At 42.0% G+C, this 14623-nt stretch overlaps 2 protein-coding genes across 3 annotated transcripts in view; one reads left to right on the forward strand and one right to left on the reverse strand.

Moving 5' to 3' along the window:
• LOC139200603 (protein jagged-1b) overlaps positions 1–14623 on the forward strand; it is a 42994-nt gene that overhangs the window by 25971 nt on the left and 2400 nt on the right. The window contains exons 4-11 of one of the 2 annotated variants that reach the window (XM_070829935.1): positions 3889–4132; positions 5995–6055; positions 6792–6922; positions 7792–7911; positions 8147–8260; positions 11280–11393; positions 13922–14035; positions 14408–14454. In XM_070829935.1, the coding sequence (XP_070686036.1) occupies positions 3889–4132; positions 5995–6055; positions 6792–6922; positions 7792–7911; positions 8147–8260; positions 11280–11393; positions 13922–14035; positions 14408–14454 (945 nt within the window). Of the gene's footprint in view, positions 1–3883; positions 4133–5994; positions 6056–6791; positions 6923–7791; positions 7912–8146; positions 8261–11279; positions 11394–13921; positions 14036–14407; positions 14455–14623 lie in introns of both variants that reach the window. The other variant, XM_070829936.1, reaches the window with a different exon arrangement.
• map3k10 (mitogen-activated protein kinase kinase kinase 10) overlaps positions 1–14623 on the reverse strand; it is a 176900-nt gene that overhangs the window by 22848 nt on the left and 139429 nt on the right. The gene's annotated exons all lie outside the window — the stretch shown is intronic.

The following is a 14623-nucleotide window of genomic DNA, read 5'->3' on the forward strand; positions in this document are numbered from 1 at the left end:
TGATGACAAAGTCCTATAGGACAGGAAACACAAGATTGGGAGCAGGCCAGTTTAGCCAGATTATCTAAACCCCTTTATTTTGAAGCCGAATTGCAAGTGAGCGCTCATGAAATGTTGGTAATAATCCCTCTGTGTAGAGGAAAACTGTGTATGCAAAGCTACAGTAAACAGATCACTGTAAGTCGAACCTGGATGTCGGTCATTAAAATCACTTCCTCGCCTTCTCTTCCCCAAAGGACCCATTTCACTCATGTGATGTGTGAGCACTGGTTACTTTAGTTTAGATTTCTTATTTGCCCACAGCGGCCAGTTTATTAGTTACACTAAGCTAGAAACTAATGCAGCCTAATACAACAGTCCTGCTATGAATCCTCCCTTCATACAGGTTATAATGTTGTGAAGTGTTGATTCATCTGTATGGTAATTTTGAAGGATGCAGTTTGTGGTGCAGTTGAACTGTATTGCATCATACGGAGAGATGCTTCTGTTATTTAGCCTTCCCTCACTGATACAAATTGGATGGACAAAATAATTGAAACACCTGTCAGTACGATAATAATATAATTTATTTGAGAATTCATGAAGATACTAAAAGATGTGAGAAAGTGGAAAGAACATTGAGGTACATATACTGTCCTTTGCACTTGTATTAAGTTATGAAACACATCAAAATGAGTAAGATGAAACGATTTAATTTAGCAAATCGCTGCTTTTATGTGGCAGATGTGATGAAACAGGCCCCTGGAGGTTTCTTTGAAAGCTCTGATTGCTTGTGCTTTTGCCTCGTCTGACTTCCTTTTAGCAAATGCTGCAGAGCTTACAGATGTCAGCATTTAAAGCTAACTTGTAGAGTTAAATATTTGTTCTCATTGTTTATCACCAAAGCACATTGTGTGTATCCTTCAGGCTTCACAAAATTATTGAATTCCTTAATTTTTGTCATAAAATATTTGCAATCCTCCTCTTCTTTGCGTTTCTGGCCGTTTCGCTACATTTCTCAGCACACAAGCACTTGGTACATTAACTGTCCATAAAAGGAATAGCATGACACATGTTTATCACATGCATGCATGCATGTATGTGTGCAAAAGATTGTTCCCTCTTCCTGCTAGTGGTCATAAACTCCACACAGGGAACTTTTAACTTTGCCAGTACAGTGTTAATAAACCATAATTATATTAAGATGGCATCAGTTTTGTTTTCTCTATATTCTTTGTTTACAAGGTCATTTTAAGTGCAGATTTGCTGCTGTTTTCACCTCTGTTTCAACTGTATTGACATAACACTCACAGCCACAAAATTGCCACCACCGCCGGAGAGAAAGTGAAATTCAATATTAGAAACATTATAATGTAGACCAGCTTGTTTATAAAATTCAAGACACATGTTTAGACTTTTAGTGATTTTATCTGGATGAGAATGATTTTGTTGGGAATCACAACTGAAACCAAGAACAACACTAGACTGCTCTGAGGATTGCCTACATACATCAAATATAGGGGAGACACAAACAGCATCCATCTGATCTATTGGTTTCCATAGGTGCACTGTATTGATTTGTCGGTTCAGGTGATGCGGAATAGTAAGTCAAAAGGAGGTGTTTTCTCTCCTGCAGTGTTTTCTCAGCTCCTGCCAAGGGCGGGCACTTCACAGCTAGTACCCGACAGTGGGGGACATTCACCAGAGGCCAGACAAAGAGATTTAAGTGTTCCTGTTACCTGCAGACACAATCCCCGCGTGTCTGCTGCTTATATTCTGTTTGCTTTTCTTTAAAGTGTGATTTCAAAAGCAGCTCAGGGCCTCTTGTTGTTGCCGTTTTTGTTGTCTAATATTTGAGCTTCTCTCTGTTTTTCTGCATCTTTCTCCTTGTGTTCACTTATTATTGTGCCAGCTCATCTAATCACATTGGAGAGGAAATCAGACTCTGTTATACACCTTCCCCGCTGCGCTGCCTGATAATGTGGTTATTTTTCTCTACTCTGCTCGCTTCTGCTGTTCTTCCTTTCTGGCAGAGAAGTGATGATGATGAAATTAGCCCTTTGACATGCCATAGTGATAAAATAATGAAAAATCCACAATGTTCTGCAGTAGTGAGATGAGTGTTTGGAAAACCTGACCCTCAGGTTTGACTACAGGCGGAGGACAGCAGAGGAACGGGGCTAACAGGGTGCTCAGTGTCTGCTTTGTTCACACTCTTTTACTCTCTTAAACACACACTCATGAACACACACTCACCGGCCAATATGTGCCCCTGTTTTCATTCCTTTGTGTCAAACCACAGTGATCTCATCTCTCCATCAGGCGGTTTGTTATGTGTGAGCGCTAATAGCTGCCTCCCTTCCTCTTTGGCTCTGTTTGCCTCTGTTTGTCAGACACACACACACACACACACACGCACATACACTCACACAGACACATGTATACTCGCACTGTACACCCTCCCTCTCTCCATTGATGACTTACTTCCAGCAAAGCTTTTCTGAGTTGCTATCTGTCAATCTTTCCCCTTATCCTCACCACCATCTCTTAAATACACACACACATACATTGGGACACACACGTATACCCCCCTACATGCACACATATTCTCAGAGCTTTGTGTGTGTTAATACCCTGTCAGAGGAGATTATAAGTGAGTTGGGGATGACAGTGCCTCTGGGAAATCCCCCCCGGGGGTCATGAGCAGCAGCCGCTGCCCCGGCACTGCCCCGGGCCTCGTCTGGTCCTCTCTGGTGTTCAGGCTGCCCTCTGTCTTCTCCACAAACCCCAGACCCTTTTCTCTGGTCCTATGGTCAGCCATTGTCTCCATCGGTATTCAAAACTTGAAGTGTTTTTCAGTGCTCTACCAGAATCTGGGCGCTATCTGCTCTGATGCCGATGGATGTACCAATTTTGGGCAGATTAAGGATGAGAGCATTTTTGAGAAGCCCACTCACTAACTCCACACTACACATACATTTGAAAATGCACCTTATTTCCTATTTGACTTGTCCTCCGTGAAATTGCAGAAAATATAATAGAAAATGCAAAATGCCTGACTTACGTTGTTTGGACATCTTAATGGGATAGAAAGCCATGAAATCTGAGCTTTAGCCACAAATCTAAACACACAAATATGTCTTTAGATTACCGGCTTAAAAGACTTGCATATGTCAAGGTGCAGGGAAGTTCAAAGCTGCTTTATATTTTATATCAACATTGGATCAAATGGCTACATGTAACTTGAAATGGGTTGCAAACACAAGGACAAGTGTCACCTGCAGTTTCCCTCAGCTCCTCTTAAGGTTTTACCATCCTTCAGTTCATTGTTTTGGTTTTTTATGGCCAACAACGTTACTCTCTGAGTACAGTTTCAATGCTCTCATCAGGGTTGTTTCCAGCAGCAGGCAGCTGTTTTCAGTTAATAAGCTCTAAAAACCCACTTTATAGTGCTCTACCTGCAGACAGATGAAGACTGGCTGGTGAACACAGTGAGGCATTTAGCAGCTAGAGCCACATATTTCTCTCAGGAGTTGGTGGAGACCAAAAACAGAGCTAAAAGATAGCCAATAATAAACTCACATTCATCAACAAGACAAGAAACATGACTCACAGTGTTTGTTAATTTCACCATAACAACTTTATAAGATGATAATGTGTTTAAAGCTTGTTCTGCTGCCAAAGTTACCAAAACATCAGCGCAGCATTAAACATTTTTTTCTCAATTTTGGACTTCAATTTTGGTTGTAAACTATTTTTCAAAATCAGAAATTCAAAATTATCTGCATTAATGTGGATATGACACTTTGACCACCTCTGTTCCAACCAGTAAGAACAAAATATCAAATAATGGTGGATCATGATCTTAATCTAAGTCTGAAACAGTCTATCCTTCTTCCTTTAGGTCAGTTGATTGAGCGGGTCCTCCTCTCCTCCATGTTGAACCCTGGTGAACAGTGGCAGACATACCGGCACCACGGACGGACCCTGAGTCTGGAGTACCGGCTTCGTTTCCGCTGTGATTCAAACTACTACGGACCTTTCTGCAATAAGTTCTGCAGGTCCCGTGATGACTTCTTCGGTCACTTCAACTGTGACCCCAGTGGCTCCAAGGTCTGCATGGAGGGCTGGACGGGACCGGAGTGCAAAGAGGGTGAGAGAGGAAACCTGAACCTGTTATATTGTTGAATAAATGATGTGCCAATGTATGTCTTAAAAGGTCAAAGTATTCCTTTAACAGCAAGCAATTGTTGTAATGCAGAGGGTTATGAGGTTATGAGAAACATAGATACAGACTTGATATTTACTGTGATGAATTACTCAACTCAAGTGAGTTTCAATAGCACACTAAGTGACTTTCATAACATACCATAGAAATTAATGCAAACCAACATCCGCCTACAATTCTAGAAAAATAAGATAACATTTTTAAAACACAACAGCTGTCATATAAAGTCAAGGTAAGTACATTCATTTATTTAGCACATTGGAAACAACAAATGTTGACCAAAGTGATTCACAGAGAAATTTATGATAAAATTAAACAAATTAAAATAAATGTACCAGACAAAAATATAGTCATCATGTTGTCATGATAATAACTGGAAGGATTTAAACGTAGTTATAAAAAAAAAAAAAAGGGTCTTAAAACAGGATTCATGAAGGACACTCGATAATGAAAAGTAAACTGTTCCATAATGTAAACAAGTGATCTGTGTAAATGAGCTAAAGATAAATAAAATAGGTTTAACAATTGGGAGGGTTCTTTGTTCAATTTTAATCCTCATGCATCGACTTGTTTATATGACAAGGCTTCATGTCTTTAGTTGGTTATTAGGTTTCATTCTAAAGTGGTACATAAATATTTGTGAAAATGTTGAAAATATACATTTATTATTTACCTCAAGTTACCTCAAGAGGAGCTGATGAGTAAAACTAGATGATGTTTTTGCTTTCCAGTTATTTTTTTTTCTTTTTCCACTGTTCCTGGAAGGGGGTTTCCTCCATAGTGATCTGTTCAGACGTTTCTTAAAAGGTTTTTCCATGAGCGTGTTGCTGTTCTTTCCTCCTTTCTAATGTTGGCCTCTGAAGCCCTTTGAATTGTTTTTGTGATTAAAAGCTGTTAAAATAAACTTGACCCACTAACTAGTGTCATCAGCTTTTACAGATAGACGTGTTGCTTTGGATTTGGATCATACAAACACATTCTCACTGAGCCTAAAGCCAAGTTATAGCCCCCAAACAGCCCTTTGATCACGAATGTCTGACATTTGGCAGCGCAAAACCCACAGACAGAAGAATGATCACATCTACTCATGTTAGAGTCAATACTGACAGCCTGTCTGATTCGTTACACCGACACACTCCCATAGATCAGTTAATACAGTTAGCTTCAGTGTGTGTGTGTGTGGAGGATTATTCTCCGTCTGTCTGTGACTCATCAGCTGGACGACCTCACTGTGTGACCTCGGAGCGCTGCCATCGGGCTGTGATGGTAAAAGTGAATAGAGGAAACCAGAGTGGAAACCATGGGAACCCTGAAGGACACACAGCTAGTTTACGGACATCCTCACTTCATCTGACTTCCTCCTCAGCAGGTCGCTGATTGGACTGCAGAGAAGCAGGAAGTCTGAAAAATTAACCAGGGGCCGCTGTGTTACCCCCTGCAGGTTAATGACAATGATGAAGTTCAGGGAGTCTTCAGTCCTGTGTTCTCCAACTGGAAACTTTGAATCATTTTACCGTTCAAATGAATAATCCCACAATCAAATATAGATGGTGTGCTTCAGTCAGAGTTAGAGGACACATTTTCCAACAGCATTCCAATACTTTAATTTAAATGGGCGATCTATTTAACATCACCTACGTTAGGTTGTTGTGTACATCTGAAGTTATTTTTACTGTTTTTAGTGCTCCAGATGTATTCAGTGCAGTTTTTAACGTGCAGTCTACTCAAATGAATATAATTTCTGTGTCTAACAGCTCACTTTTTGTGTGCTCATGTTTTGTTCACAGCGGTGTGCAAGCAGGGGTGTCATCAGGTCCATGGCTCCTGTGCTGTACCAGGAGAATGCAAGTGAGTTAGAGGAACACTTAGTAAAATGTTGTAATGTTCTCCACGGGTACTTAGTTAGCATACACCACTGCCAGGAAATATGGAATTTGAACATCAACGTCACAATGTACAAAGTTATATTCTATTGGATGCAATGTGAGGCAGCAGCGATACTGCTGTAATTTCCTGAGCCTTTTCTTTAACACTCTTGTCCTCCAATCATTCACAGATGCTACCCATTCTGTGTGGTGTAGCTAAAGTGTAGAACTGATATCATGTTGTTCTGAATCTTATCCTGTATTAGATGTCTGAAATGGGTTTGGAGTCCCATGGGTCTGAAATCCTGCAGCAGCAGGGAGGTGCCTGGGGGTTTGCATGCACCGATGAGCTGTTTCCACTCCCAGAATGCTGTAGTCAATTGCTGTACTGTAGAGCTCTTGAGGTTAAAAGCTCCATATAACCTTTAAAATGTGCACCTGTTAGAAGTACACTCATTTTTCCACTCTAGTAGAAGATACTCAGTCAGAGCAATTGGTGCAACAATAATATAAGTGATCATGTCCCAAAGCATCAACACATTAAGTAGCTATTTAATGAAAACATATAATAAAAGAAAAGCATATTTCTCTTCAGTAGTTATATTAATGTAACAGCAACAGCAGCTACAGATTTCACACGCTAATAGAACTGGCTCAGAATATGTTTTATCGTCATCCTCTTATATATGATCAATCTTTCTATCTGTCCTCTTCTTCAGGTGTCATTATGGCTGGAAGGGCCCTCTGTGTGACCAGTGTGCGACGTTCCCCGGATGTGTGTACGGGAGCTGCACCGAGCCCTGGCAGTGTGTGTGCGATGTCAACTGGGGAGGACTGCTGTGTGACAAAGGTCAGTGACCCATTCAGTTGGATGTTTTAAAGTAAGAATGAAAGGAAGCCTGAATTTGTGTTTGTCGACCTTCTTCTGTTCAATTCAACATCGCAAATATGCAACTGGATCTGTTTGTTCTGAGGCGATCAAACTCTTACGGCCCTTGCTTTGACATCATTTGAGAGAGTAACATTGTGTGCGCAGTGTATTTGTGTGTCAGGTGTGGTTCTTCACACCTTCCCAGGCATTACGTACTGATCCTCTGTGTGAGATAAGACACAGCTCCCTCAGGGCTTCACCTTCTTTAATTTTTCCCACCACACTGTAGCAAAGTCACTCCAACATTATCCCAGAATATAACCTCCCACCTCTGTCCCAGTGTGGGAGCTGGGATCTGGGAGCCAAACGAGTGCCCACGGGACGGCGTATTGTGCAGAGGAAAGGCGATAGCCTTGGGTAAGGTGAATGTGAGCGGGGCTGGGCTCGACGCTCTCAGCTAGGTGGGGCCCTGAGCTGTTTCTCTGTATTCAGAAAGGCTCTGTAAAGAGCTGCAGTGAGACAAAGAGACTGTGGACACGGAGGAGATCATTAGAGAAAGCAAAGCCTTAATCAGCCTTAACACTGGAGACAACAGGCCCTGCGGCTACTGGCCTGCACAGTCAGCACACTGAGCCGACCTGGATACACTTCAACCTCTGTTACTGTGTTTGTCTGTGTGTGTGTGTGTGCCTGTGTGTTTGTGTGTGTGTGCACGCATGCTGCAGTCTCTACCTGAGACAAAGTCAAGCCGAAGTTAACTTGGATCCATCTGCATCATCATTCCTTTATCTTGATTTCTTTCTGAAACACTTTATTTATCTGCTGTTTTGTGCTGTGAATGGTTTCAGATCTGAACTACTGTGGCACCCACCAGCCCTGTAAGAACGGTGGGACCTGCACCAACACAGAGCCAAACGAGTACCAGTGTGACTGCCAAGAAGGTTTCAGAGGGCGCAACTGTGACATTGGTGAGTGTGGCTTCGCCTCACAGGCACTGACCTGTTGAATAAAGCGGTTTTAGAGAGGGCAGGCAGCTAGAAGCATCCTCTTTGGTGATTATAGGAATGTGTCTTCATTTTGAGAGAAAGCAACCTGCACCACCTTCAATTTTACTTATTATTATCTCATTGTCATCTGTCCTTCTTTTTCTCCTCTGCCACGCCTCCATCTTCTCCGCCTCCTCCGTCTTTTTCCGCTCATCAGTGGAACATGCATGTTTATCGTCTCCATGTATGAACGGGGCCACCTGTGTGGAAGACCCAACTGGCTTCAGCTGCACCTGCACCGACGGCTGGACCGGACACACCTGCGCTGATGGTGATTGCCAATGCCACACACACTCCTCACGCACACACACAACTCTGAGCTGAGGGGCTGGGCAGTGTGATTGGATCAAAGCCAGCGAGTAGCTCTAATCAATCCATCAGAGGAAGCTTAATTAGCCTGAACACAAACAGTATCAACAGCAATCAGTGGTCTGTCTGACTTTGTGTCTGTGCGTGTGCATATTCACACGGGTTTACACTGCCAAGAAAAGGCACATCTTTGATCAAATCTATTGATTTAATGTAAACAGAGGTGGAGCTGTGCGTGAAGTGTGCCGTATTTAATGGCATTGAATCAAGGGTTAATTTTCTAGTGTTTGATTGTGTAATAACTGTCCAAGTAGGGTACTGCCCACAAGAAAGGAAAAAGGTACAAAAGTCGCGAAACTGCTGAGTATCAACTGCCCACTAATCTTCTTCCCAAGAATCAAACCATCACTCACACACACAGACATGTGAACACTGTCAGCACACACTTTAATCTCATATGTGAGAAGCTGCGCAGCAACATCCGGTGCCTTTGTGATGTGTGTGCATGGGAAAAATATAAAAATGTTTCAGGCCAAAGCGTCTGCCAACTGAATATAACATTATCAGACTTTGTTTGCTCTGTGAGGAAACTGAGACCACTGCTAAACATAACAACAATACACACTTGTGTTTAGAACAGGACTGACATGTTGTTGTTGGCGTGAGTCCTCATGAGTTGTTTTGACATTAGTTTGCTGTACAGAAGCTGAATGTTTCTCCTAAAAATATGCAATTCTAGAGTATCTAACTGTGATCATTTGACACAAAGATTCTGCAATAATCATCAAATACTAACAATCACATCACAGCCATAACAATCACATTATGATATGTAATCTGATCCAAAAGGGTTTCAGCAGGCACACTAGACCTGTAGTTTTTTTTCTGCATCACAGCAAACTAACTGACAAAGATTCAGTGTTGAGGTATAATGTATAATTCATGTTTAATCCTGACCTACTGACCCAGCTGGCACATCCTGCTGGTCCATCCAGGATGGCTGAGGCACCAGTAACCTCCTGACTTGAGACCATGCCATCAAGTGTGTGTTTAAATGCTCTTAAGTCGGTATCGGCTGTTTGTGCAGTGACCTAATATCTGAACGGTCATGTAAATAAGAAACACAGTTTCTGCAATCAGGACAAAAGTTCACAGAAACACAGCCACATTTAAAGTGAAGAAACCTGGAACCTCTTTGCCATATATTCCACAAACTGAGTTTTATAAGAGTGCGTGACAAAGACTTAACACAGAGAAAATAGTGACAGCTGTGTGGTGGGAAGGAAGAAAAAAAAATCATTAAACTTAGCAGTGCATCCTTGTATTCCCAATAATTTGATTTGAAGTTTGAAACTTGGTGCAATGGTCCAAACTGAGGCGGCAAAGGCACATGAAGGAGTCAAGCACAGAAATGCTGGATCGTGAAATTCCTGAGGACATTATCAAGGTTATTTTCTTTAAAAAGCTCCTCCACAGCCACAGAAGACATTATAATGCTATTCTAGGTGCTGAGTAGTACGTCTGAATGACGAGGAAAGTGACCTTTATTGCACAGAGTCTCACAATTTGAACCTGTTTGATCTGAATCTTGATCCCCTGTACACATTACGCTCCACTGGCTCATAGCAGCGCTCACGCTTTGTAACATCTCCCACTTCCAGCGTGGATAAAGGTCAAACATCTTTTTGTCCGCTAAGTAACAACTGAGCTGTCACAACAGTTTGACTTGGGCTCGATCATGTGGTCTGTGTGTGTGAGACTTAAGTACACAATAGTTTCTAGCTCCTGTTGTGTGTGTGTGTGTGTGTGTGTGTGTGGCTACAGGTGAGATTGGATCGTACAGGTTATGGTCTGTCAGAGCTGCCTGTGTAAACAAGCAGCGTTCCACATCCTCTGCTTTCACCTCGATCAGGTTAAACAGTGCTGCAGGTCTGTCGCTGGCATGTAAACACTTCACCAGAGAGAGAGAGAGAGAGAGAGAGAGAGAGAAGATGAGCAGAGGGACCAGCAGAGGAATAAAGGAATAGTTTATTTTTGCTCTTGTTATTTGTTGCTGGCTTGATTAACAGTCAGAGGGGCGGTCTATCTCTGTCTCTGTATGTGTTGTGGGGGGCTCTCTGGGGAATACACAGTGAGAGGATTGTCAGGCTTGCAGGGAATGACAACCATGACCACAACACAGCTCTGCTTTCAGACTAGATTTATATATATAACCGATATTAATTAAAGGCTTCTTTGTTTGTTATGATTTCTCCATCTAGTTTTGGGAGAAGTGCCGCTAGCTTGGCCGGGTTATTATTGCTCAGGGTTTGAGTTGGGGTCAAGAGGATGGAAAATGGTTGTTCTGCAGGGTTAGGTAAATGAAAAAAGGTTATGAGAGAGACTGAGTGAAAGATGTACACCACAGAGTCATGCATGGGAAAAGTTATGATGCCACTGCTGCACAAATAGGCATGTGTAATAGGAAGTGATGCATGGTTAACCCCTAAACCAAGAGTTTCTCTCTGTGTTTGTGCTCCTTTTCCTTACATTCCCTCTGCTTCTTTACCTTTTTTAAATTCCTCTTCAGAGGAGTAGATCCAGGGCGTGGCAGCTCCATTTTTCTATTTCTATTTTACCCGCTCTCTCTCCTTTTTTTCATCATCACCCTCTCCTTTTATTTGGATTCCCTTGTTCCCCGCTCCTCTCTGGGAAAGGTTTGAAGTGTCATGTATGTGCAGCCGATGATTATATTTATCACTGTTTGCACAGAAACCACAGCAGCAGAAAAGAGAATGAAAACACACTGCCGCCAAAGCATCCGCATACCAATGGTGCAGTTCAGATCACACATGGTGTTTGGTGGCATCACGCACACTCAGTGGCACGCACACACACACACACACACACACACACACACACACAAAATGTCTCTTTGATATTCACACACACATTACACAGACCAGTAGTTCATGTACAATATTTTCTCTTTGTCTTCCCAGCGGTGAGGCAGTGTGATCGCAGCCCTTGTGGCCGTGGAGCGACATGTGAGGAGGCTCCTGAAGGTTACCGGTGCCTTTGCCCGCCTGGGTGGAGCGGCAGGACATGCCAGCTGGGTCAGTGGGTCAGGATTAAACATGTAATACACAGCACACATATGCATGTACAGGGTCACTGTCTCTGAGTCATGGTAGCTTGTTATCAAGACACATTTGGAATTTGCATTACTACTGAATAGATAAAACCAAAAACTAGTAAATTAAAAAGAGTTAAAAGGAGTTAAAGTAGGGTTAGGGAATACCTAAGTAGTATTGTTTATTGAATTTAAGCAAAATCATATTGATAATATTGTCTTATCACAGTATCATTCTACAGATGGCTGCAAATTGATGACAATCAATGAAATTTTGAACAGTTAATAAGCAAATTAGTTACACATGTCAGTCCGGTAGCTGTTCTGAATAGCAGTGGCCATGTAGATGCTCAAATTTCCATTTCTCTGAGTACTTTCAGAACTTGTTGGCTATCTTGGCTTCAAAGTTCAGATTGGAAGCTCATTCTTGACTTTGGAAAGAGCATCTGACAAAACAATCACATGGTCCATTGAGTAGCAGCTCTGGAGCTCTCAAATGCCAAACCTAACTAGTTAGTGAGGTTTCATGTAGCCTAATGCCAAATGGTGGAACACGGTTCACTGGTCTGAACATCAGCGTAATTATTTTGAATGTTACTATGCATACATTTGCCAAAACACACAACAAACCACCAAGACAGTTTCTGCACAGCTCGTCAATAAAATATTAATTATTGAGCTTGAGCCTGACAGATGACCAGAGCAAAGACACAAAAGTCACTGTAATGCTTCAAGAGTTTAGCATACTGCAGTTTTTTGTAATTGTGATGCTTCACCATTATCAAAGTGTGTCACTACAGTTGTTAATTAATAATATTTATCATCTTCAAGGGACTTTATTCACTGGGATTTTATCTTTGATCCTCTGACAAGCGAAATCAGTCTGAGCTCTAATACACAGCTGGTTTCAAAAGCTGCCATTTAATGAGCAATTTGTGATGATGTGTTCCATTTGAAGTGAAATAGGCATTTAAGGCACAGATTAAAAAGGCAGGAAAAGCCAACAGCATATTAATTCTCCTATCAGCTCATCCTGACTGTGAATCAGTGTTCTTTAAATGCACTGCCACATCTCTGTGGGCCACATTCACTCATATTGACAAGTTTACTCCCAGAGGGTTATTGTGTTAGATGGATACAGCAGAGGGAATATTATATACAGCCAGGCCTCACACACACACACACATACACAGGGACATACTATATATACACGTACAGAGGCTTGGGGGTTATGAAGTTAAAACTGAGACATATTTCAGGTTGGCAGCCTCTCCTGCTCCTGTGTTACAGTGATATGTCACTCTGACACTTGATAATCCCCCATAGTTCCACATCACAGGTCAGGGACTCACAGTATAACACACAAACACACACACACACACAGAGTGTTCAAACACCGGTGATAAAACTCTTTATAGCCTAAGCCGAGAAGTGGAGCATCAGTTGTGCCTCAAATGGTGAAAGGCAATTATACTTTCTATCAGTTTCGCTCTTTTATTAGTGACTTTTGTCCCCACATTTTCACCCTGTACCAGGCAGAATCCCCAGGCTTTTACCCATAGATAACACCCTCACACACACACTCCATCGCTGCTTAATCCTAAAAGGCCTCTCACCGACGGTAACAGGTTTAGATTACCTATATCTGACGGACTACTTCCTCTTTATTCATTCTGCATTTCTTTCTAATCCTCTTCCACTGCTACCAGAGCCACGCCCTCAGGGCTTCCTGGCTTTTTACACTCCCAGTGTGACAGAGGGCGAGAAGAGGCTCACATAAACTTAGCAGAGGCAGCGGTACAGCGGGGATGTGTGCATAAAGAAAGATGTAAGAGGATGCTGCAAGGCATGTGCTGTGCATTTGTAAACATTATATTTAACAAGGGCTCTGTCTCTAAGTTTTGGTGTGCGTCCTGCTGGCGATTCAAGCACACACTTCAAAATTTAATTTAACTTTGGTCTAACTGGTGACTGAAGGTTGTGGGGGCCCAGTGGGAGACATCCAGGATTAGATTCACTAGTTTTATAGGATGTTTTATCTCATTTCAGTGAGACGTGTAGTGTAATGATGTTTGTGTTCTGCAACAAGATCAGGCAGACATTTTGGTTTGTTGATATTTATTGAACTTCCATTTTGTGTCTCCTGTCATTTTATGTCAGAGCAGCGACCTACAGATAACAAGCTTTGCAGTAATAGTGTGTAGAGTGAAATGTAGAGATGGATTAGTCGAGCAAAAATAAAATTCTGAGAAAAAAAAGTTATGAATTAAAATTATCAACATACATACGAGCAGAATACTGATGGACAGCATGTTAACACCAATCAGCAATTTTACAGGTGTAGGTATCAATAATCTGCACAGAAGAAAGACAAAAACAATGCACACTGGCAACTTGTTATATGAGGAAAACTTGGGAACTGGGAAAATAAGTTTATAACTGATGATCTATCAGAGACAGAAGGGATGAAATGTTCATCAGATCAGTAATTTTCTTTCTTTCTTTCTTTAGACACCAACGAGTGTGAGTTAAATGTATGCGCCCATGCCCGCTCTTGTCGCAACCTGATCGGTGGATACCTGTGCGACTGCCTCCCTGGATGGACGGGGCCTAACTGTGACATCAGTGAGTATAAAGTGTAAAGGAAAGCAAAGGGAAGGAATGAAAGAAGGAGGAAGAGATACTCCTGTGGCAGGTAGTGAAACATGACGAGCCTCAGTGGATTGTGTTTAAACAGCAGTTCCTGTGCAGTCCAGAGTCCCTGTGGCCATCTCCATTGATCACCTGTCACAGCGCATCTCTGACATACAGTGAAAAACTAACACTAACCAATGAGAGTGTGTGAGAAGTTTTGTTATTATTATTAACTTTGTGTTACTTTGTGCTATAAAAACATAGTCTGACACACTTCACGTTGTTTACACCATCATATTTGCATGCATGTGCTATTTCTGTGTGACACATTAATATTGTGTTTCTGGTTCCTCTGATTTCCAGGGAACAGCAGCTGTCAGGGTCTCTGTTTGAACAGCGGACGCTGTGAGGTGAGAGACTAATTTGCCTGTCGTCTGCATATCATTCACAACACTGACCTGCTTCATTGTCTTCCACTCACTCCCATATATTCGCTGTGGTAACACTGTCTGATTCTCCTACCTTTTCCTTAAAATTAAGTTTTAAAGGTGGATCATTTAACGCTCCAAACCATTTCAG

This window comes from Pempheris klunzingeri, chromosome 4 (assembly GCF_042242105.1).
Source record: "Pempheris klunzingeri isolate RE-2024b chromosome 4, fPemKlu1.hap1, whole genome shotgun sequence".
Taxonomy (NCBI): Eukaryota; Metazoa; Chordata; class Actinopteri; order Acropomatiformes; family Pempheridae; genus Pempheris; species Pempheris klunzingeri.